The sequence below is a fragment of the Hippoglossus hippoglossus genome, chromosome 4 (assembly GCF_009819705.1).
Source record: "Hippoglossus hippoglossus isolate fHipHip1 chromosome 4, fHipHip1.pri, whole genome shotgun sequence".
Lineage (NCBI taxonomy): Eukaryota > Metazoa > Chordata > Actinopteri > Pleuronectiformes > Pleuronectidae > Hippoglossus > Hippoglossus hippoglossus.
In genome coordinates this window covers 10,841,569-10,866,406 of record NC_047154.1, presented here as the reverse complement: position 1 = coordinate 10,866,406, position 24,838 = coordinate 10,841,569, and the positions used below count along the sequence as shown (strand labels likewise).

The 24,838-nt window shown below is 40.7% G+C and overlaps 1 protein-coding gene across 1 annotated transcript in view; it reads left to right on the top strand.

Moving 5' to 3' along the window:
* ell (elongation factor RNA polymerase II) overlaps positions 1-21,455 on the top strand; it is a 35,356-nt gene extending 13,901 nt beyond the window's left edge. Inside the window, exons 3-12 of the mRNA XM_034584277.1 lie at positions 5,598-5,719; positions 6,934-7,097; positions 8,696-8,946; positions 9,047-9,171; positions 12,562-12,631; positions 16,367-16,973; positions 17,396-17,462; positions 18,323-18,494; positions 18,583-18,627; positions 18,734-21,455. Coding sequence (XP_034440168.1) covers positions 5,598-5,719; positions 6,934-7,097; positions 8,696-8,946; positions 9,047-9,171; positions 12,562-12,631; positions 16,367-16,973; positions 17,396-17,462; positions 18,323-18,494; positions 18,583-18,627; positions 18,734-18,838 — 1,728 coding nt within the window. The 3' untranslated portion in view covers positions 18,839-21,455. The remainder of the gene's footprint in view (positions 1-5,597; positions 5,720-6,933; positions 7,098-8,695; positions 8,947-9,046; positions 9,172-12,561; positions 12,632-16,366; positions 16,974-17,395; positions 17,463-18,322; positions 18,495-18,582; positions 18,628-18,733) is intronic.
* Positions 21,456-24,838: the final 3,383 nt, after the last annotated feature.

Below are 24,838 nucleotides of genomic sequence, written 5' to 3'. Positions count from 1 at the left end.
TCAACCGCATATTTTACAGTGTATCTGACGCCACTGACAGCAATCGACCTGTGCCATATGCAGATGTTGGCTGAGCGTGAATCACATTGGTTTAGTTTCTTTGGTATTTTTTGCCTCAGTTTTATTTCCTTCTACTGACGACTTCTGACAAAACGAGCTGAAACTAAACCTTTTTTTTGTCCCAGGTTCTGTTTCCTATCAGATATTATCTCAATTTTCCAACTATATTATTAGACAATGCAAATGGAAAGCGAATCTCAGTTCGTCAGTGGTCTTTCTTTGTAGAGTTAGCATCTTCTCCTTATGTTTGCGTGGTATTTCTCCGGCTACTCTGGCGTCTTCCCACAGTCCAAGATTGGGGTTAGGTATACTCTAATACGACCTTAGGTGTGAGTGTGAATGGTCTCTGTGTAAACTGATCTCTGAATGTTGGCCCTGTTACACGCTGGCGACCTGTAAATGTTGCGCCCCGCCTCTTGCCCCCTGTCCGCTGGGATTGGTTCCAGATCCCCCCGCTACCCTCAAAAGGTAGATAGATAATGGATGAATGGATGTTGTGCTGTCCTGTCACATTATGGTTTTTTTTGGACAGCAGGATGAGTTATTTACATGTCGGAGCTGCTCATCCATACATGTCAAGGGTCAGCTGGTTGTTGGCTTTGCAGTGTGAAAAAAGCATTTAATCAGTCGGCACTAAATCTTTGTAGTTCTCTTGGCGTGTCAGGGTCTTATCTCTGTCTCTCTGATTTTCCCTTTTCATATCTATTTCCTCCTCCGCTTCCTCCCTGGCCTTGTACAGAAGTCTGGATGAAGTGTGTGGGGGTCAGTCCTCTTCAGCGACCCCCAGCCTGAAAAGAGCCATTGTTTGCTTGATGCCGTGTAGAATGAGAAGATGAGGCTAGCTGCCTGCAAAACACAGAGGGGGTGGTTTTACAATCCACTTCCGCCCCAAGAAGAAGCTGCATAAGGGGGATTATTACTTAGAGACGGTGTTTCATTCTCACTCCCTGCCCTTCACCTCGTCTTTAAGAAATCTCTCAATGCTCTTTAATGTGTGCACAGAAGTATTAGTTCCATTGCTCTGTTTTGTCTAGGTTTTAGCAAAGCAGGGTGAAGTTCTTGAAGCTTCCAGCGAAAGGAACTTAATTTACACCTTAAACTGATTCTTAACATTGGTGTTTGTTATTGTTATTTTTTCTATGAGGAGACAGTAGTTGGGATTACAAAAGAATGTTTACGGTATCTAAAGCTAGATTATTATGTCCAACAGAGGGTTATGTGTTGTTCTGCGTTTGTTGGTTAGCAGGATTACGCAAAAACTTCTGGACGGATTACCATGAAACTTGTTGGAAGCATGTGGTATGTGTCAGGAGAGAATGTTTATGTGACTGATATTTATGAGTTTGTGCAATTTGGTGCAGAAAGAATTAAGATCTGGTGAATTTAAATGTGGTTTTGGGAACTGTTGGGACTTAGCAGTGGTATGGCACTCATTGTAGTTAGGGCCTGAGCACTGACAGTGCGAGGACCCTATTGTTTTTCCTGTCAGATCAGTTCAGAAAACATGTGCTTGATGTCCTGAATCCAGTTATTTTGATTTTGTGATGTTGTGTTTTTTTTAATATTCTGAGCTAGTCCCTGTTCAATCTACCATTTGTTCTGTCAACAAATGGTAGATTGCAATTTGCTTATACATGAGCAGATGTGCCTATTTGAACTGAATATCTTTGTTTTTAGGAGAGTGTTAAAATGACGCACACACATGAACACATTGTCCTGATAATTCTACTTTATTTTAGACTGGGATCATGTTGTATATCTCAAACAAACATTTCAAAATTTCTAACATGAAAATCTCACGTGTGCACATCACGCCTCACATCATTCATACAACATGCATTACTTTTTTATTAAATAGCTCGTCACCAACATCCACACAAAGACACAGTTGTGTTGTCTAAATTCAAAGTCAGACTAGAGGGAAGCTCCACTCAGTAACAACCAACAGGGTGTGTCGGCTTTCATCTTCATGATTACGCATTTTCTTTAGAAGCCGTTCTCATCACTGGATGAGTAAATTATCCTATGCATGCTGTGGTTAAAACACTTTCAAGTTTGCGCCTGAGCCAGTTGGTGGCTTTTTTTGGCCTCTTTCACTTCTCACTCTTTTTACCTTCTACAATGTGAGTCAGCTGAGTCACACCGCTGAGCCTTGCCTTGCCTTTCAGTTCAGTTCCTCTGCCTCTTAATCATCTTTGGATTCATGTACTCAACACGTCTTCTTTGTTCCTCTCTATCTTAACATAAACTTGACATCAGTATGTTTCAAATTGTCCCAGCTGGCAGCTGCACATGTAGATGCCTTCCAGCTCCGTAGAGCTTCTATCACTGTCGCTCCTCTTCCCACAAAAACATCTATTTTATAATGTTTATAATGTGGTTCAGACTGGGCATAGCTATTCACTTAACAGCTTTTAACACCCTCATTCAACACTTAAGTGCAGGGAGCTAAATGATTAAAAAATCATTTTTCTCTTTGCCGAAACCACATTTTATAGCAGAGAGGCAAGTGAATATGTTGGTGATGTTGTCGTGACCGGGATATTTAAATCGACTCCTCTGATGATAGCAGTGGCAACACTGGCAGCTTGATCTCTGATTCATTATTATTTTATCTTTAGCAGGTAGGTTGTAGCAGAGGTAGTGCATGTTTTGTTATACTGAGGTGGACAATAATGAATATGGATATGTGGAGGTGGCTTGGAAACTGGCCATTCTAACCCAGCACAACAGTCGAAACAGTCGAGAGCATGGTCAGAGAACACTCATTAATAAAGCTCAATAGTGTTGTTCTGGAAGTAGAAATCCCATTAATTATGTGTATAGAGATTTTCATTATCAGCCATAACATTGTTACCGTCCAAGGTAGAGTTAGCACAAGCTACGAGATTGTGAAACGATGTTATGTGCTCCTGTAGAAGGCTTAGCCCGTAAGCTATCAACTGCATCCTAAGAATGATGTTTTATTCATGATGTCAAGGAGTACTACACTACCCACAATACTCTTGTGTAATAGCTCGCCGTTACCATGGAAATGTGTACCACCGCTGTGAAAATCATGTTGGTTAAGATTAGATGGTTCAGCGTAATATTAAGTTTCCACAGAGCAACTATGATTTCCCTTTTTCGACCATGCTGCGGTTTCTTAGTGATGAGGAAAAGAGTCCAAAGGGGGGAAAGGTTTAATGCAAGAGGAAGCTCGCTGGAGATTGTTGGAAAGGTTTTTTTGCAATGGTTTATGGGATATGTAGTTTCTTCAATCTTAAAACATGATGTACACAATTTTACTTTTGCCTTTCTACCCTGTGTGTGTGTGTGTGTGTGTGTGTGTGTGTGTGTGTGTGTGTGTGTGTGTGTGTGTGTGTGTGTGTGTGTGTGTGTGTGTGTGTGTGTGTGTGTGTGTGTGTGTGTGTGTGTGTGTGTGTGTGTGTGTGTGTGTGTGTGTGTGTGTGTGTGTATACATTTTTTGCTACGAATCAAATGTTTTATGGTCCCATTTCATCTTGTAGCTGGTCGGCTTAAAACTCTTTTTAAAAGTATTTTCTGAAACGACAATGGGGGAGAAAAGGAAACTGGAAATTTACTTCCAGAACCAGAGCCTTCTAAAAGTGGCCAAAAGTGGTCACTGTTCCATTCTGTTTGACTTTACTCCGAATCAGTGTGTTGGACTTAAAGTGGTGAACACGTGGTAAAAGGTTTTCCAGGAAGGCAAATAAAAGGACAGCTGCCTGTACACTCTGACCACGGGTCAGTCCATGCACCGATGTAGAAGTCAGTGAGTCACCGGAGCAGTGATGTAGGTTAGGTCGCTCTCATTGAGCTTCTCACTGGTCAGAAGCACCTGAACCAGGGTCTTTGGTAAAGTCGGCTTTCTTTTCCTGGCTAAGTGTGATGCACCGTCCTTGGCTGTGACACCACTTGAATTCATGTTCAGGCAAACAGAGCTGCTAGGCTGTTTGTAGAGATGACATGGTGTGTAAATTCTGTATCACAATGATGGTGACCAAAATTATCACTGTTATCTGTGTTATTGTTAAAATGTGCTGAAAATGTTCAAAAAGTACTGATACACAAACTGATGTAGTAATTTTTATTTTTTATTTAAATAATATATTTATCAACACAAATAATTGTATACTAAAATAATTATATGAATGCTGCCTGTGCAGAAGTGATCAGGGATGGAGCTGTGGTCCCACCAACACTCGCTTAACCAATCTTGATGACAAACTTTGGCTTCACATTTTGGCAGCTTTCATGTCGTCCATCTTGATGACCAGTGCCACTGCTGCATGCACACTTTAAAAAAGGAGTAGCTATAATTTTGATGTTATTGTTGCTAAATAGCAACTTCAAAAGAAGGTGTCATTCTAGCTGTCCATTGACATGAATTGACAAACAACAAAAACTAACATGTAGTGCAGCTACATGGCAAACGTTAAGCTACCCATGCCAACATTCCCATGCGTGGCTTTAGTTTGAGCTTGTAAGGAAGATGTGAATTTCCAAGCGAGGGTGCTAAGGCTGCATTATCCATTACAAATCGAGTGTGAACCCTAATTGGGTGTCAAAACTATTTTAAGGTGGCATAAGATTGAAAAGTGGCATGGCAAGTTTCAGAGTCACCCAGTGCTTTCTCTCTAAGAAGATTACACATGCCTCTTTACTCTGCAATTGAATGTTCACCATTTTCAGCATATGCTGAACTTTATAGTGTCAAATGTATTTAAAAACGCAAAGTCAGCATCTTCCTCCCAGGTGTCACTTAAATGGTTTGTGTAAGTCAGCAGCTAGTTGACTGTGATTAACTCCACTTCATCCAGAGTCTTCCAAAAGCAACACCTGTAGTGTGGGAGGAAGGTAATTATGGGGGTGGAATAGGATGTGCATAGCCGCTTGGTAGGCCACAGACTGCAGAAATACCTATCATAGCTCTTCTGCTACAGTAATTTACGTGTGGCTCCTGCAATCACACGTTTGGAAAACAGTGCAGCTCATAGGCTCTCTTGGTAGATTTGAGCTGTAAGAGGAGAACGCAGTGGCTTTTGGCTGCAATTTGTGAGGTTTTCACTGTTTTTAATGCCAGGAAGAAAATGCCTCAGGCTAACTCACTGCTTTGCCTCGGCATGGCCTCGTTTGTAAGGTGTGCAGTGCTGATGTTTCTATAAAGCACTGAATGCATCAGACAGAAAAACATGTTTAATCTAGAATAGATTTGCTCCTTTCTTTGTGCTGGCTGAAAATGTGTGTGTGTGTGTGTGTGTGTGTGTGTGTGTGTGTGTGTGTGTGTGTGTGTGTGTGTGTGTGTGTGTGTGTGTGTGTGTGTGTGTGTGTGTGTGTGTGTGTGTGTGTGTGTGTGTGTGTGTGTGTGTGTGTGTGTGTGTGTGTGTGTGTGTGTGTGTGTGTGTGTGTGTGAGAAAAAAATAAAAACAGGTATAAAGGCTGGAAAATGGTCTTAAATGTAACCATGTAGATTTAAAAGTTCATTGATCATGTTTTCATTTGGGAATTTCTTTCTTCTTTTTTGTTTTCAACAGAAAATTTCAATACCACGGTCAGAAAATACCAGTGAACTGCATACGTTTACTTTCTACCTGTCGAATGTGGGCAGAGATAACCCCCAGGGAAGCTTTGACTGCATCCAGCAGTACATAACCAGGTGAGAGCAAACACTGTATCTCACTCACTTTTACTCTTAATGTGCAACTAATTCCTCTTACTCATTCAGAAACTGTAAAATCAAACTTAAATCTTCTTTGACAACAGACCATGTGTTTAACATAATCAGGACCTGAGGTGAATCACCAAGCCTCTCTGCCTAACAGGCACCACTGATGAACACATGAGCACTTTGGCACCAACCAGAAGCCTTAATATAAAATATGCATTAAATTTTTATATTTAATAAAGCAAGTGTGAAAATGTTAAATCATTTAATCATCTTTAATCACCCATTATTATCCCAATATTTTACAAACAATTTTTTTTATTTCCTTACAGTTGCAAAATTAGCATCAAGTAGTTGAAAATAGAAATATTGCTTTTATTTTTAGGTCCTGGCTTTAATTTTAACTTAAATATTTGTGTTTCTGTGGTAGAAGCAGCAAAGACACAACCTCATAATGTGATTCCCTTTCATGCATCAGGCCCTTTTAAACTCATTCTGCACATTTTCTGTAGACTAACAAATGTATAAAAATACTGTGTGAATCAGAGAACCAGAAATGTGTTTTGACGCAGAAGGAAGTAGAAAGAGAAAAGAAGGGCTGCGAGATTCCTCTGCTCCTCTGACTGCTTCTGACCCTGTCGCTCTGAAAATATTTTTAACAAGTGGGTCAGGTGGAGTTCAGCCGCATCCCTGACTGGATCCTAATCAACCTTGAGGTCCAATCTAAAACCCAAATGAAAGAGCTCAGCTTCCACCGACTGCAACTGTACCATCTCATTTTCTGCCAAAACCTAATCAAAGTGGTGGAGAATCAAAGCGGAAAAAGTCAGGAAAGAATGGAGTTTTGATGCGGCAGTAAGTCTCACTGTGGGAACTCGCAGTCGGATGGAAATTTTAAAAATACTAGTGCCAACAGGGTGTTTAATTGAACTCGTATGAATGCACAGTATTGAGAGATTTAAGGTTAAAACTGAGAATGAACCTGTATTGGTGCATTTATATTCAGTATTTTGAAGTAGTGTCCTCTAAAATATAACATGATATTGGTTTGTTTCCTGTCTACTTCAATAACTGGCTATCTAAATCATTCAGCACCTTCTAAATGAAAAGCAATTCCCTTCTAACCTTTCTATTCTCTCCCTCAAGCTTCTAGTCACTCAATCCCCGTTTCCCTCTCTCAACTTCTCCTCTTTGTGTTTTGGCAGTGAAGGGAGCATTCAGCTGGATTGTTTGGGATGCATCCAGGACAAGATTACAGTATGTGCCACAGACGACTCCTACCAGAAGGCCAGGGAGAACATGGCTCAGGTTGAGGAGGAGACTCGCAGTAGGAGTGCCATCGTCATCAAGCCTGGGGGGCGATACGTAGGTGAGGAGACATGATACCGACACGTGATAATATCAGTCGTTCTCTCAGTCACGGACCACCAGTATTCATCAAGTCTACTTTTTGGTGATGGAAAAGATATTTCTATTTCAACACCGTAAAGGTGTTGGGAGTCGACATGTGAGCCATTCTCAGACGTGAACTCCGGAAAACATGTCACAGCAGGTGTATTGTCCAGGGCAGATGCATTCACAGCAACAGGAAAGTGTCTGGAACAGTGTCTGGATTGGCACCTGGGTAGAGCATGAAGGAGGCCGGAAATAATGTATGAATTCCGCTGTGGAAATAACATGTTTTTGTTTATGGCACTTCGACATCGGCATCAATTCTTATCACCGAAAGCTCTTGAATCTCCTCGTCTCTCTAAGTCGACATCTTTGTCTTCTTTCATCTTTTTCATCCCGAGATATTTGTTTTCTTTTTGTTTGTTCAGTTTTGCAGTGCATTTTTCTTATTTTCCCGCTGTATTCTCACATAGGCTCACTCTCTGACATTACACAGACATTTTACGATGGGCCTGGCATGAACATTTTCAGAAAATGTCTGGATCTTGGATATTTGCGTTCTCACTTGTAAATGTCCGGAGTTCAGTGCATGTCTTTAAGTGGAGTAATTCCTGTGCCCTGCAAACACATAAATGGCTCAAGACTCTGCTGCATCCGACCACACAGGTGCTTTGGTTGCATGGCTGAATGGCAGAGGCTCAGCCCAGTGCCAGTACGCCTCATATATGTAACAAGACCCTTTATTGAAAACACACGGGGCTCCACATACACACTGATCATCTTTCTGTCTCCAGGCATAACACATCAACTTCCTGACCTTTTTGTTTTGTTCCGGGAGCTGCACTATAAAACGTATCGTGTTGAGTGTTAAAAAACCACAGTGACCCTGCCTCATTGCCTGCAAAGAAAGACGTCCACTGTAAGCCTATTCACTGTTCGGCAGTGAGTCAAACAACACATTCAGTATTTCATATTTTCACATTTAAAGAGGAATAATTTTGAAGAAACTGAAGAGTATGTGATGATGGGAAGAGGAATGTTGAAACGTCTACATGTAACATAGCAATAGTGGTCAAGGAGAAGTTTGCTCCATTACTAGACTCGCTACCAAAAGGTCACTTGAGTCCTTTTTCAGCCAAAGCTGAAAAATTTGTTTCATTGGTAGATTGTAGTTTATTTCACACAATTCCTCCAGCAATTAGGTTTCCCATTAGCAGAAATTCTCAGCACAACTCATTACTCAACTGTAGAGTGAACTGTACTAACTTGTTTTTACTTGAGAAGGATTTATGTCCTCTCAAAACCATTCAGCCAGAATGTCTTTCTCTTTTGCTCCTTGTTTTCTTCCACTTTGCCACAACGTTATTTCTTATCATTATTTCCAAATAGGGTTTATTGTCCAATTTTGTACATTCAACGACTAACAAGTGCATACAAGTGCACCTCTAAATATTGTTGGTTAGACAAATGAAACATGTAGATTTCCAATAGAAAATTAATTTCAATGTCATTACAGTGATATCAGCCATGTGCCAACCTGTCATGCTCTAACTTCTCCCCTGTAACTCCTTTCAGGCAAAAAGGTTCAGATACGGAAACCGGCACCTGGCCTCTCAGACATTGCCCCATCGCGGAGAACATCCCGGCCCGTCATCATCTCCAGCAGTGCTCTGAAGAAAGGGGCGATTCAGAACCGGCCACTCCGAGAGCGTCTCATACACTTGCTGGGCCTCAAGCCTTACAAGAAGCCTGAGCTGATCCTAAGGTTGCAGAAAGATGGCCTCTCACTTATAGACAAAGACTCCCTAGACAGCTTCCTGCAACAGGTCTCACCACACAAACACACACACTCTTAACTATAGCGCACACGCACACCTTCAGTCAAACAGTAGTAAACTCACCCATCGCTTCTCTGTATTTACCTAGGTGGCAAACCTGAATGGGAAAGACAGCACCTTCACATTGAAGGACTTTTTGTTTAAGGAAATTCAGAAGGACTGGGCGGGCTACACGGAAGGAGATCAGCAGCTACTCAAGAGAATCTTGTTTAGGTACGTCAGGCATGTGGATCACTCTCACTTTAAAAACCCACACGTCACCTCGCTGCTATATATGTTATATGAGGGTTTTCTGCTGTTTAGATGTGAAGATTATTTTATCAGCCTAATGTTGAAATTAACAGTTCTCATTTTTACTGATGATTTTAAGTGTCAGTGTTAGGATGTTGTTTTGCAATGTTTATGAAAAGTCTTTTTTAGGAGAAGTTTCATACCAGAAGCATTAGGTCCCTTAGCTTCAGAGCAACAGTAGCTGATTTGTAAAGTGACGGATGTTTTTAGTATATCTGCTTCTTTCATTATATTTACTTTCACTGGGTAGACCTTTCCTATGCTATAACTCAGTGTGTTGTAGAGTAAGTGTGACACTGCAAACTGTGTTTCCTCGTTTGTGTTGACCGCGGTGTGTTAAGGCCACAGGGTGAATATACAGCTGCCAGACATTGTTGAGAAATCTGCCTTTACAATTCTGCCTTATCTTTGTTCGTAAACAATTATGAGATTATGAGATATGTGAAACCCTTATTCTCCCTACTGTCATGATTTATGTACCGAAGTATGGATGCGCAAAATTTGGGTAACACCCACTTAATTTTGTCAAAGTGTTGTAATTGTTGACAGCACAAGTTGCTGGCCCTCTTCCTAGTAGAAAAATTGGGTTTCTCAGGATCTGGGACACTAAGGAATAGCAAGCTCCCAGCTAGCTATATATAGACCAGGCAGCAATGCTCTGAGCTTAAACTGTGTTTGCATAGTGGACTCAGGAATGGCTCCTACACTCAATGATAAGCTCAAATGTACCTATGGTGCACGCTAAGGGCAGCTGGGTCACTGAAATTGAATAACCGAAAGAACTTGTGCTGCTTTACCTGAAATTTCACTTTTGTTGAGACTGATGCTCACATAGTTTTATGTCTGAATAATATTGTGTAGATATGATAGAGGAGAATAAAGTCGTAATATTATGTGAAAATAGTCATAATTTTAGGCTGCATACGTTTTTTAGATGGGGAATCTAAGAAGATCAACCAGCGTTAAAATGAGGCATGTGGAGCATGGAGTTAAGTTTTACTTTAGTATAAGTTTCACAAATACTGTAATACTTAATATTTTGACTCATCAGCACCATATTATCATAAGCATCAGGACAAGATTGTGTCTATTGCCTCTGTAGTGAAGGAGGAAATGTTTGGTAGCGGTCGACTGTATATTGATTGTTACTTCTGTGTGTTATTCAAAGGGGTTTCATAGTTTTACAATGAGATTGGTTCAAGATATTGGATTCAGAAGGAGCAGAACTCCGGCGAGCGCTGGTTCTCCTTGTTTATTCCCTTTTTTAAAAAGTAGCTTTTTTTCTTAAATCTTGTAAAGCTATTATTTTTTTCCTGTCATCTTGGCCCCAATACTCTGTCATATAAGTATCACATACAACATTAAAAGTTGTATTGCATTCGTGTATATGGATCCCTGTTTTTCTGGCCACTCTGTGTCTTTTCTGTTGTGTACATACGTGCTTGTATTTTGTTTGTACAGGCATGTGTGTCTGTGTTTTTACTGTACTTTGAGCTTTGTTTGGGAGTTTATCAGCTGACTAACAATCATAGCCTCCCACCTAATACCGCCTCCCCCCTTCCCCAGCTCCTCCAGAGTTTTGAGCTAATACACTCAGTCACGCAGCAGCGCAGCAACATGATTGGAGTGCACGTGATGCAACACTGTTCTAGCACATGCTGATCTATGTGTGAGGTGGCACCGGTCCAAGGTTTAGCTGTACCGCTTGGCCCGCTGTCTCACTCCTAGCTCCCACCACCTGTCTATCTGACTGTCCCCACCACAGACACACGCACAAACACACACACATGCACCCTGTTGGAACTATAGGGTGGGGCATTGACAAGACATGTTGTATCCAACTGCCCCCTACTGATAATGACATCAGCCGTGGCAGCAGGGTCTGTGCATGTGCAAACTGCTCTTTTACATTCAGAATCAAATGTCATGTTAGTCACGGAATGAATTCAATGTTCAGTGTGTAAGATTTAGTTGAAAGGGATCTATTGGCAGAAATGTTATATAAAATAATCTTAGTGATGTTTTCACGAGTGTGTTTCATCTAAATTGTACGAATTGTTATTTTCTTGACCCTAGAATGGGCCCTTTATACTTAAATGCTTTATATTTACATCGGGACCGGATCCACGCTACAGAGGCCGCCATGTTTTTTACAGCAGTCCAAACTGGACAAACTATCACCTTTTGAGTTTTTAAGACCACTTAGGTGAAGGTAATTCAGCTACAACATGCAAATTCACCACTCGATGTCACTAAATTCTACACACTGATCCTTTAAAGAAAGAGACTGGATCAATATGTTGACTGTTAAACTGAGAGTTAACTTTGTCTTGGCTGTAAGTTAAACACTGCTTATCCTGGTTGGATTGCTGTATAATGGCGCGACCCTTTGTTTTGACACTGCTGCCATGTGACCAATTTAACTGACACATAATGAGATCAGTTTCATGCATCATAATACATCCGAGGCTCTGTTCTCATCTGGCACGGGAATAGTTCCTGTCTGATGTGATCACAACTGGACAAGTCCAAATACAGGCCTGAATACTACAGTTAGTAAAGAGTCTCATGGAGTTGAAAACAATCAAATGGAGTACGTTCTAGTACGTCCCCTTTTAAAAACCATAAGTACAGGTTTTACAAATACCCAACGTGAGCTGCAGGCCCATATATCTGTCACTGTGGAGTCATACCACTTTGTCACTTGTCTTGAACTAGCTGCTAAAACTGTTCAGCCTTCAAGGAAACATGAGGTGAACTGTGAGATTATACATTTTCTTCTTTGGAGAAAGAAAGATGGCTGAATTATATGTTAAATGTTCTATGACAAACACTGTAGACTTTTAAACTGCTGAAAAATTTGCACGGATTTAAATAATGATTTAATTGCGCCGTCCATGCGTGTGAAGTGTTATTATAAAATGCGGCTCTGTCAAGTAGCTCCTCCTTCACTCAGTTGTCATAGCGACCGTCTCAGCCTCACAAAGAGACTGTTGTAACTTGTTTTTAATGCCCTCATGCATCTGTAGAATTAGCTCTGCAAAAATGACAGCTACATAGTTTGGATCTTTCGCCTGAGTGTCACTTCTTGGAGCAGAGCATTTTAAGCTTCTTATGCTACGAGCTTAAATCACGGAAAGTAAAACTAGAAAGAACAAGCTTGCAACATTTGAAATGGAAGAACGATCAGATCTAAATATCCAATCTTTACTGGATAGATAAAGTTGGGTCCCTGCCACGCCAAGTATGCAAAGATTATTTTCATATCAAGCTTTTTCTTATATTTGTTTGCCTGTGTGTTCACTCTGTTAGGAAACAGAACAGCTCTGCCCCTCCACCAGAGAGCCCGCCCAAAGAGCCGGCCGGCAGCTCGCCCTCCCAGGTGAGTTTTCTATTCTTTCCAGTTATGTCATTTTTTTCTTCTTTTTTTCCACAAGTTCTGTTCACATAATACTGGAATATGATGTGTGTTTTGTAAATTAGGGAGGTTTAATAATCCCAGAAAGAGATGAGCCAAATGCATTGGTATGACATCGAAATAAAACAAATATATATACACTACCGTTCAAAAGTTTGTGGTCACCCAGACAATTTCGTGTTTTCCATGGAAACTCACACTTTTATTTATCAAATGAGTTGCAAAATGAATAGAAAATATAGTCAAGACATTGACAAGGTTAGAAATAATGATTTTTATTTGAAATATTAAGTTTGTTCTTCAAACTTTGCTTTCGTCAAAGAATGCTCCATTTGCAGCAATTACAGCATTGCAGACCTTTGGCATTCTAGCTGTTAATTCGTTGAGGTAATCTGTAGAAATTTCACCCCACGCTTCCTGAAGCCCCTCCCACAAGTTGGATTGGCTTGATGGGCACTTCTTGCGTACCATACGGTCGAGCTGCTCCCACAACAGCTCAATGGGGTTGAGATCTGGTGACTGCGCTGGCCACTCCATTACAGACAGCAGACCAGCTGCCTGCTTCTTCCCTAAATAGTTCTTGCATAATTTGGAGGTTTGCTTTGGGTCATTGTCCTGTTGTAGGAGGAAATTGGCTCCAATCAAGCGCTGTCCACAGGGTATGGCATGGCGTTGCAAAATGGAGTGATAGCCTTCCTTATTTAAAATCCCTTTTACCTTGTACAAATCTCCCACTTTACCAGCACCAAAGCAGCCCCAGACCATCACATTACCTCCACCATGCTTGACAGATGGCGTCAGGCACTCTTCCAGCATCTTTTCACCTGTTCTGCGTCTCACAAATGTTCTTCTGTGTGATCCAAACACCTCAAACTTTGATTCATCTGTCCATAACACTTTTTTCCAATCTTCCTCTGTCCAATGTCTGTGTTCTTTTGCCCATATCAATCTTTTCTTTTTATTGGCCAGTCTCAGATATGGCTTTTTCTTTGCCACTCTGCCTAGAAGGCCAGCATCCCGGAGTCGCCTCTTCACTGTAGACGTTGACACTGGCGTTTTGCGGGTACCATTTAAAGGAGCTGCCAGTTGAGGACCTGTGAGGCGTCTATTTCTCAAACTAGAGACTGAGTTGTGCACCGGGGCCTCCCACTTCTCTTTCTACTCTGGTTAGAGCCCGTTTGTGCTGTTCTCTGAAGGGAGTAGTACACACCGTTGTAGGAAATTTTCTTCGCAATTTCTCGCATGGAATAGCCTTCATTTCTAAGAACAAGAATAGACTGGCGAGTTTCACATGAAAGTTCTCTTTTTCTGGCCATTTTGAGAGTATAATCGAACCCACAAATGTGATGCTCCAGATACTCAACTAGCTCAAAGGAAGGCCAGTTTTATAGCTTCTCTCACCAGCAAAACAGTTTTCAGCTGTGCTAACATAATTGCACAAGGGTTTTCAAGGGTTTTCTAATCATCCATTAGTCTTCTCAGGCGATTAGCAAACACAATGTACCATTAGAACACTGGAGTGATAGTTGCTGGAAATGGGCCTCTATACACCTATGTAGATATTTCATTAAAAACCAGACGTTTCCACCTAGAATAGTCATTTACCACATTAACAATGTATAGAGTGTATTTCTGATTAATTTAATGTTATCTTCATTGAAAAAAACAGTGCTTTTCTTTGAAAAATAAGGAAATTTCTAAGTGACCCCAAACTTTTGAACGGTAGTGTGTGTGTATGTGTATATATATATATATATATATATATATATATATATATATATATATATATATATATATACACACACACACTAAATAAAAGAACAATGATAGAGACAATATCAGCAGAAAAGAAAAAGACACAGAAGATAAGTTAAAATGAAATAAGTCTATAGACTAGTGTTTAATATGTGTAAGTTAAGTTTATTTGTGTATCTATGTGATCTTTTCCCAGGCAAGAGTCACAAAGTGCTTGATGGGGCCATAGAATTTGAAATGAAAAAACTCAAACTAAACACACACAAACTAAATAAAAGAATACAGAGTCCTGTAAAGTGCACAGAGAGACAGACCTGGTGCATGCAAATCTAAATTTAAACAGGTATGTTCATAAGTGGTTTTTGAATGATTCCACAGAAACGGTAAACCTTAAATATAAAGGTAGGACATTCCACAACATGGGTGCTGATTTCCCCTTATTTTTTACTGTTGTCAAACAGTTTAATCATGGCTATTTTCATAATGACTTTTCAGTTTTGAGACTTGGGAACTGCTTGATGTTTCTTCAACAGAGTGCAAATCGACTCTTCATAGCTAATATTGGACCAGAGCTACTTTGCCTTCAGTTGTTCCAGCTGATCCAGTAGAAATTATATTATAGGAAATATACACATCTTTAATAGTCCAATACACATCTTTTCACAAAAAATATGTACAGAGCTATTTTTACCAGACACTACACCCTGCTGTCTGGGTTCTCCCTGCTGTCTGGGGTTTTCTGGTTTTTCCCATGGCGGGTTTTTCTCAGTACTTTCTCCCTCTAAACTGATTTGTTTCCCTTTTTAGGTGAATTTCAGTTTCATTAGTATTATTCTGAATTGGTACCACAGCACTGTTTCTAAACCAACACTGAAATTTCATCCACTTTACAATTCATGATAGTTGCACTCTTTTTCACTCTTCACCTAATTCATATTTTCACATTCCTTATCCTGCTGCTCTTTTTCAGTCTATCCAGACCAGTTTGTTCATTGTTTACTCTTCCATTAGGTCGAGGGAACTATTTTATTAATAGCTCCTTCCTCTCAGGTTCTTCTCCGGCAGACACCTACTGAATGCCCCTTGCTTTCCACTCACTCCCTCAGTAAACACAGCACACAAACACACGAGCAAACACTATACCCTGAGAACATTTTTAGATTCTGAGGTGAAAACAAATAAAGCTGTACCGAAACATCGGACAGATTGGGGATGGATCAGGTAGTGCTGCAAGGCAAAGGGAGTAAAACCATGTCCGCACTAAGATGGATTAAACCACAATAACCAGTCCATGCTAGCATTTCATTTCCAGTTGTTTTCCACTCAAACTTAAATGCATAAGTGAAAATCTCTCCTCTGTCATTCTTGAGCAGAAAAAAACAAGTTTTCATAACTGCGACCTCCCAAAAATGTGATCTCTAAAGAAAAACAGTGTTAAGTAATCTGGCTGTTGGCCCAAAATGAAGATGAACATTGTAATAACTGCTTAGCTTGTTGCAATCACTGTGTTGCAGGTTCCTGCTGTAGTTTGAGAATACCAGTCTTCTGTTGAGTCACACAGTGATTGGGTCGGCAACTCCCAAAGACAGTAGCGCATGCTGGGTCAAAAAGAGCCCTTCCTGTAATGTTATCCCTGGTATTGTGAAGACATCACAGTACTTCTGAGAATACTCGTCCTATTATACTCTGTTTCTTTGTGATGCTTTCTCCATCTGCAATGGTTTTCAAAAGTCTTAGACCACTTTTCCACCCTCAGACCGTTTGACCCCACTTTCTATGCTCATACTAGAATCCTCCTGTGTGTACACTCACTCCTCAGGTCAGACCATTTTCATTTGTTCTGACCTGGTTCGCAGTTCCCCCCCCAGCTCAATCTAAGGTGAACTGAATTCATATTGAACCCTAATTCAGGTTCTGCCTCTAAAATTGCTTTTTTCCTGCCAGAAACGGCCCGCTGCTGACTTCACCGACCCTCTAGCCAACAAAAAGCCCAGGATATCCCACCTCGCTAGCAAAGCTACGACAGCCCCTGTTAATGGCAAGATCAGCTCCTCCAATGGGAGAGGAGAGGCTGGAGGAGCGCAGGCAGAGGTGGTTTCCATGGCAGAAGGTGGCGTGACATCCAGCTCCCAGCAGCTCCCTGTGCTGGACATCCCTCGTCCCTTCGAAGCACTGTCGGACGTCAGCAATGACTCCAGCCACAATGGGAGAGATTGTGACTCTCAAGAAACGGCGGTGTCAGAATGGCCTCCTTTGGTCGCTGCTAACATGTCAACGGCGCTCACTGTGCCCAGCTTCAGCACATCATCTCCCGGACACTCAGTCCTGGAAGGACTTCGGGACAAGAGCCTCACATCTTTCAACAGCAAATCCAAGAAGAAGTCGAAAAAGCATAAAGAGAAGGAGAAGAGCAAAGAGAGGGTGAGGGATAAGGAGCAAGGGAAGGAGAAGGAGAGGAAGAGTCGTGAGCAACGTGTGCCTGAGCCTAATCGAGCCTGTGAGATGAGCCCAGGAAACCTCAAAAGCAACAGTATTCCACAGAAAAGCACAGGTGAGAGCAACAGACGCACAGACGTCCTCTTTTTTTCTCTGCCTGAAACATCTTTATTTACTCAGAATCTGTTTCACAACTCGCTTCAGGTAAGAGATTTCTGAATAACAGGAGCTCTTCACATGCGGACAGACAGTACTTAGTCATCACTGTGTGTCGGTGATCCATCATGTGACCCGTCTGTGACTCACTGATTAAACGGAGACCCCTGCTGTTCAGCGTTATGCATTCAGTTACCTCAAATAGACTCCAACTGGCAGATATCATCTTTAGCGGATAACATGTTTAAGAGATTAATTTTTATCAACAATAACTGATAATAGTGAATGACCTTTTGTGGTGTTTCCTCTCCAGTCGCACTACAGCTGAGACAACACAAATACCATTAATAACGTTAATTGTTCTGTTTGATCTTGTTTCAGGTCTGAACGGGATGTGCAACACTACCAGTATTCCTTCAACATCACCTGAGGTGGCAGACTACTTATTGTGAGTATAGGTTTTACAGTTGTAGGTCTCTGTAGATCAAAAGTGATGATGCTAGTTAAGGTAATTTTCCTATGGCATACAGTTCGTGCAGTTGCTGTAAGGTTCTTTAAAACTAGCGGTGCCTGATTACAAGTTTACATCAAAATTCAAAACTCTGTCGAAACTGAGCACCCAGACATGTTTCCCATATTTTCATGTTTAGTATGACTTTGTGAGAGTGTCGGTGTTTCTGATGTCCATTATGAATAAACGCTCATATATCTGAAAAATCTTTGTTTTCTACTTTATCTATATGAATCCATCATTGCAAACATACATTTGGGATTGCTTATTTTATCATACTTTTAATTTACTAAACTAAATGCAATTGTTTCAACTTGAAAACTTCTTGTGAAAACATATTAATTGATTAGTGTTGTAACCTTTCATTGTGTCTCGGTTTGGAGAAATGGCAACTTAACGATGGACCCGTTTCTAAAAAGATTTTTTTCGGAAAAAAGTAAAACGATATTAAAAGTAATTTAACGAGAGGTCAAACAAAACATTCACGACATAGAGATTGAATGAAACTATAGCTGATTTCAGGTAAATGCTCAGAGAAGCCAAATCCCAAGTTTGGATGATCGGTCCTGGTGCTGATCATGACCAGTGCTGGTGACATCACAAAGTCTCTGAATACAGGCTGTGAGCATTTCTCCATGGACTGGGCACTTTGATACTTTTACAGCACCTGCTTTAGGATTAAAACATTGAATGTTATTTAGAAATCTCACTCTCTACGATATAGGACCTTTAATGTTTGCACTTTGTCCTTAGTGGTTTGGGTATTTCACTAACTTTTCCCCTCATTCCTCTCTCAGAAAGTACACAGTAATTGGCTCTCCGGAGCAGCGTCAGAGGTATAAAAACGATTTCAACGCCGAGTACAGTGAGTACCGGGGCCTCCATGCTCGGATAGAGGGCATCACCCGGCAGTTCACGGTGCTCGACAATGAGCTCAAGCAACTGCAGCAAGGCACAGACAAGTACAAGGTGAGTTTCCTGAACAACACACGTGCTGTTGTCAGAAAGTATCTTGGGTTATTTAAAAAAGGCACTAATTTATTCCCTCTCTTCGCAGACAATCCACAATCAGATACTTCAAGAATATCATAAAATAAAAAAGGTGAACTTTCCTCCTTTTAACTGATTTCTGTGGCACAAGTATCTGAGTATATCTGATATGTATATTATGGTATTTATCTGACTCTGTGCTTTTATTTTCCCTGCAGACTAATCCAAACTATAGCCAAGACAAGAACCGCTGTGAATATCTACACAACAAACTGGCACATATAAAGAGACATATTGCAGAGTACGATCAACAGCAACTTTAAAAGTAGTTATTAGACACTGTTTCCCTGTTATCTCTGGAAACCAAGCAGATAAAGGAAAACTTTGGATTCCGCTTGTGCAAAAAAAATGTATTATGAAAGATGCCATGAAGGGAGTATTTCCCTCATCGGGGCCAAAGGCTCTAGAGAGGACTTAGCAGGACATGTGATCTCTTTTTCTCTCTTTCCTTTCATTTGTTTTTTTCCCCTCCTTTTTGAAAACGGGGCTGCGTCTGGTGTGGCCAGGTCCATCTGTGTAGTTACAATGAGTTCAGAAAGAATGACAAGTTGTGTGGCTGTGTTTGTTCTCAACAGCCCACCCTGCTTACTGTGCACAGAGGTCTGAACGAGTCAAAAACATGGACAGTTTCTGGGGGAAATATTTGTTCCTTCTTTTGAAACTGGAGGGAAGGGAAGGGCGACACTGAGATGAATACTGCTGATTGTACGCCAAAAGCAACTAATTTTCGTTTTCGTGTAAAGAAAGATTTAAGTTAATGATGCTTCAGTTTACCCCTTATCCTGAAACAAATGTTGTGATGTTCCCTTTATTTTTCTGTCTTCCTTTTTATTTATTTTGGACACTTAACTGCTGGGGAAATGAATCTGTTCTACACTCCTCAATACCAGTACTTACTTAAAATCCCTCTCTCTTATTTTTCTTTTTTTTTTGTCCTCACATCCTGAATGTCAGACAGTTTTTTTTTTTTTTCTTTTTTTTTTTATTCAGAAGCTGCCTTGCCCACCTAATTGTCAACCTGTTGGCATTCATCATTCTTTTCTCTTTTAAAGAGACGCAGATATTACTTCTATAACGATGCCTCCAAATGCACACGGGTCAGTGGCAGGTTTGTGCGCTTGGCTCTTCTTTTCTAAAATCATGTGCAGATGTCTTAACAATGGGGACGTGTGAAAGTTTCCAGTCAGACCGAAGCTGTAGATTTTCCGCGGACACAGTCTCCTCACTCATGACGGGATGCTTGTTCACAGCAGTGGTCCTTTATTATGTTCTCACCATATTCTAAGATCTAAAGTGGGTGTCTTTCCAGTATCGTTTGTGATGGCTTTTTGTAGCAGTAGATTTACTAACAGTTGTCTGAAGAGTTCGTGGCCAGCTCTACTCTTCAACACGCTATGGAAGATCCTGTAATTGTAAGATGATGCAGATGGGGGATTCAGATTTGCAGGCTTTTTCTTACATCTTCATAGTGTTAAAAAAATGTTGATTTGATCCACAGATCTGAAATCTCTTTAGTTACTATTATTGGGAATTTAAGTTATTTTAAAACAATAGTGTTTGCATTGTCTTATCGGATCGGTTTTTTGTCTCCTCATCAAAACATACTGTAGTCCATTCACGACGACTGTTAAGATGAAGCCATCCTTGATCATCTTCTGAGCGGCCCTCCTGCTCAGAGAAGCAACGCTCACGTGCGACCACTTTTTGCCTTTTCAAATGTGATGTCAGATTATTCAGTGGAGGACGAAGCGATAATCTTATCTCCTGGATCAGCTCTCCTCTCTCAGAGAAGTGTTGCATCGAGACGGAGCCGAAGACAAATGAAGAAATGCTGCATCAGAAGTTGAGTTCAGTCAACTGCTGCATTTCTTATATCAATCTTTTTATGTGAACATGAAAAATCTGCACTTTTTTCTCCTGATCTCGCTGTTACCTGGGGGGGGGGGGGTTTGTCCAAAATGACACTTTTCTCTTTGTCCATCGGAGTGCATGCTTTATGAATGTGTTACAATGAACAGTCTTTGTGTCTTTACTTGGGGGGGGGGGGGTCAGAATTCAAGCAAAGGCGAGTCCAACTGAGTTAATGTAATCATGAGACATGGATCTGACCAGCATGTATACCAAAGTGTTTACTGAGTCTGATCCAACGTGGCGCTCTACCACATGTTGGCCAAGGAACATGTCACAGTATTCTCTGGTTCCTGTTCTCATTTCTTTTGTCCATATCATCCCGTGGAAAGTTTCTCAGTGTTTTTCTTGTGTGAAGTCCAAGGAGGCTCCTTTTACTTCAGATAGGATTTGCATGACTGGGCTCAAGTGTTTTTAATGTCAAGTTTCAGATTATATTTATTTCTGATTTCAAACGATGCGTCAAAGCCAGTGCTCACCTTGACAATGCTGCGCTGGTCGAGACTGAATCTGAGAACTGATGACGTCTGAACAGGAGGAGACGTCAGTGTTTTTGTCACTAGGATCAACACTAGCCCAGTACTGCAACCCTTTAACAAGAAAGACACTTTTCATTGATTCTTACTGTATCTTGTTTTTTAGAAACACTCTGACATGATTACTGTATTACGCCTCCTTTACGGTCAAAATCCATTGTGAATGAGTTCATCTTTTGCTCCGATGGAGACCTAACTGTTGTGAAAGTAACGAAATGCCAGCACAGGAGTACCCGCTGTATGAGTTGTGCCAAAATGACCTGTTGTATAGGGGTTTTTTTCCCTTTTCTCTGAGTATATACATGCTGCTGTATAAGCAAAGAGGGAGAAGAGTCGTGAAATGTTGGCGCTAAAACCCAAAGCACGCTTTTTGAAAACCATAAGGGACTGGGACTGAAATTGATCTTTGTTTCAATAAAATTCTTTAAAATCCTTATTTATGAAAATCTGAAACTGTTGTTTTCTGTTATTGAGAGTAATTCCTGGGTTGTACAGGGGTAGTGATGCCCTGAATGTAACACACAGAGGTAGTATTTGGCTTTTTTTGTAATGGATATATACATTTCTAAGATTTTGCATTTTGCAAATGCATGAAACATCTGTTTTTATCTCTTTTTAGAAGAACTGCAGCTGTCATTTCTTAGAAATATAAATGACACTCTTTGATAGCGTTTTTAACATGTTTTCCATTCCTGTTCAATGGATCTGTCGGTAATATTTGTATACCATTACTGAGGGCTGTAGGGACGTGGATGTCCTGTAGGTGGCAGCAGGTTCCCACGGTTCAATCCTCACACCTTGTTTTTGTTCAAAATAACAACAAATTGAAAAAGAAACATTTGAATCCCTCCCGTTTCCCCAGTTTGCATTGTTTCTCATTGTAAACCTGTGTATTTGGTCAGTCTGACAACACATCTACATATGTTGTGTTTCTAATGTGCATCCTCTTCAAGCCCACAAATGTGTTCATTGCCAAATATGTGCAGTGCAATGTGGATCCTAAAAAAAGCCCCTGGCATGGCAGCGTGAGCAGGAGATGCTCCGACAAGGCAACGGAGAGGACAGGGCTTGGTGTAATGTGACACACACTGAAGGATCCCAGAGATCTACATAGTGACTGTGTTCCAGTTGGCTGGACTGAGCTGTGCCTGAGCCTCCCTGTGCTGCCACTGGCTCCCGTCCCGAAGCTGGCCTCAGCGCTGCTCAGGGAGCTGGAGGGGGGCCCGGTCAGAGGGTTCATTATGGCGAGCTGCCACCTCTCTCTACTCAACATACAGCACCGTAAACACTGACATGTTTACGCACTCGGCAGAGAAACTGGAGCCGTCCTCCCCGTGTCTTTCTATGTATGTAGCCTCTTTAGTCAGATTTCAAGATTTAAATTGTCTGGGTTTCAGCAGTGAAAGAGGAGAGTGGTTTACTTGGGTTTAGATTCTCTGCTAACACACCAGGTCACTGCTTTAATGTGAACATGTAGGCCATGGGTGAAACAAGGGTCAATCAATTATTTGACCAGCCTTGTTGGTGTATTAGACATGAGGCTGTTTCATAATAGATTAAAGTACAATAGTTCATTCTGAAGTTCATACCCACTGCTGTCTCCTCACATCTCTGCATACAACTGCAATACTGGCCTCATACTGTCCATGTACTGAGAGGGAAATATTTACAACTTTATTCACAAAACAAACAAGGTCACATGAAAAAAAACTTTACACGCTCGCAATTTAAAGAAATGTGATCAAATATTTGAATTAAGACAAAATGAGGAAGTCCTCAAACAATTTACATAAGTCAAACTACAAATACAGATAGACAAACATTCTCAAGTAAAGGCACCTATACCTACTAGGCACCAGGTACTTAAAGTATTAAAAGTACTTGCAGAGTGTAGCCTATTCCCAAATGCATAACTGTTCCTACTGTTTATTTGTTTAATACAAGAATAGTGCAGACTCTGTCATATTAATAAAGAATGCCACTAAGAACATTTGCATTGTCATATAAATCAATGGCTGAATCTCCGCAGTGGCCTCTTCTGAATCAGCTGTTTCTCACCACTCATGCTGCTGCAGGAGGCGGGGTCTAATGTTACCTGCCTGCTCTGATAGGATCAATTACCCTGTCATTATTTATTATTTTTAGAAATATAAAGAACAATGTGAAAATAAAACACAGTCCACTGTAAAAGTGTAGTGGAGTCAAAAATGATTGATATTTGCTGATATGTGAAATGTATTTAAAGTGAAAAGTACCTGAAAACAAATCTAGTTAGGTACTGATACGTGAAAAATGTACTTAAGTACAGTAACAAAGTAAATGTGCTTCGTTACATTCCACCACTGGTTGAAGAGCCAGTTGAGGCCTCTGGGTGTTCATCGGGCAATTCCACAGGATGGGGTGAGCGAAAAGCAGCACTGTGCAACAACCAAGTTTGTTTTGTGTTTTTAGATCCCAGAATGACATTTATTTTATCTTAATTTCTCCAAGCTCAGCTTTTAATATCTCAGAACAATGAGCCGTCCACTTCACATTTACAATCTACATTCCTCCACTGACCAAAATTGTTCTTCGTTTATCATCCGGATCCCCACATGTTAATATTTGCCGCCCGTCACGTGTCCTGTCCTCCCTTGTTGTGGAGCTTGTGTCTCAGCATCTCAGTGGATGATTCTTCAGCGACAGCTCAGCGTAGTATTGACCCCTGTGACCTTCAGCGTCACTTCCAACAGGAGGAGGATTGTTCCCCCCCCCCCCCTCACTGCTGATCTTGTCACCACATCATTGTCTCTTTTTAACCCAACAATCAGCGGCAGCAGCAGCAAAGAAGTCGAGTTAGAGGCTGACGACATATTCTTTTTTTTAAATGAGTTGTTCTGGCTTCTTTGAGTGGGTTACATGTGTTATACTTAAGAATTATTTGAGATTCATTTAATAAATACAAGTCAAGATTCTGCAGCAGTTGAATTTTTACTCTATTTTGTGTGATTCATGCAGTTAAACTAAATTTGTATGGAATTTTTTCCTGCCATTTATTGTTGCGGACCTTCTCAAAATATGATGCCCGGTCACATTCTTGCTCCAGACAATACTGTCTCTGTTGTGCATCCCTTCGCTGAATCAGCCAACTTTTGCATGAATGAGCTGAGGACGTTTCTCTTTTCCACTCATCCTCACATTCAATTTCCTGTCGTTACATATGCAATCGAACAATAGCCACGCTCAGAGACATTGTCTAAAAGCAGCAGGATATTAGAAGGTTCCACTTGTCTGTTGTTGCATAAAATTGTTTTGCACCAAACATATAATTACATTGCAGGGCAGCCAAGATAGACATGCAAATTAAATATCATAATTACATTGTAGCTCGACCACATGCTAACCTATCCACACCCACAACAGCAGAATACAATACAAGTCATCATTCACAGTGCTGCAGTTCAACATGCTTTAATTATCTTTAACTGCACCGTTCTGAATGATAGCCATGTTCGGCACAACACGTGCAGTGTGAGAAACGATCCTACAAATGCATTTTCTATAAACTATGCAGTGCATTAATTGTACAAAAGACTGATGTTTCATACAGAGTTGAGCAGTAATGTAACAGATTGTTGTGAATATCAGTGAATTTAATGTCTTTCAAGCTCCTTTGTTTATTTACTTTTATGCGTAGAACAATTGTTAAATTAATTTATTCTTGAACATGAATTATTTTTCATATTTTACTAAGAGTGTTGTCCATTTAAACTGTCTGATTTAAGACAGTGAAAGTGCTACTGTGACACAGATTTCTTAATTCAGGACTTTGATCAGTCC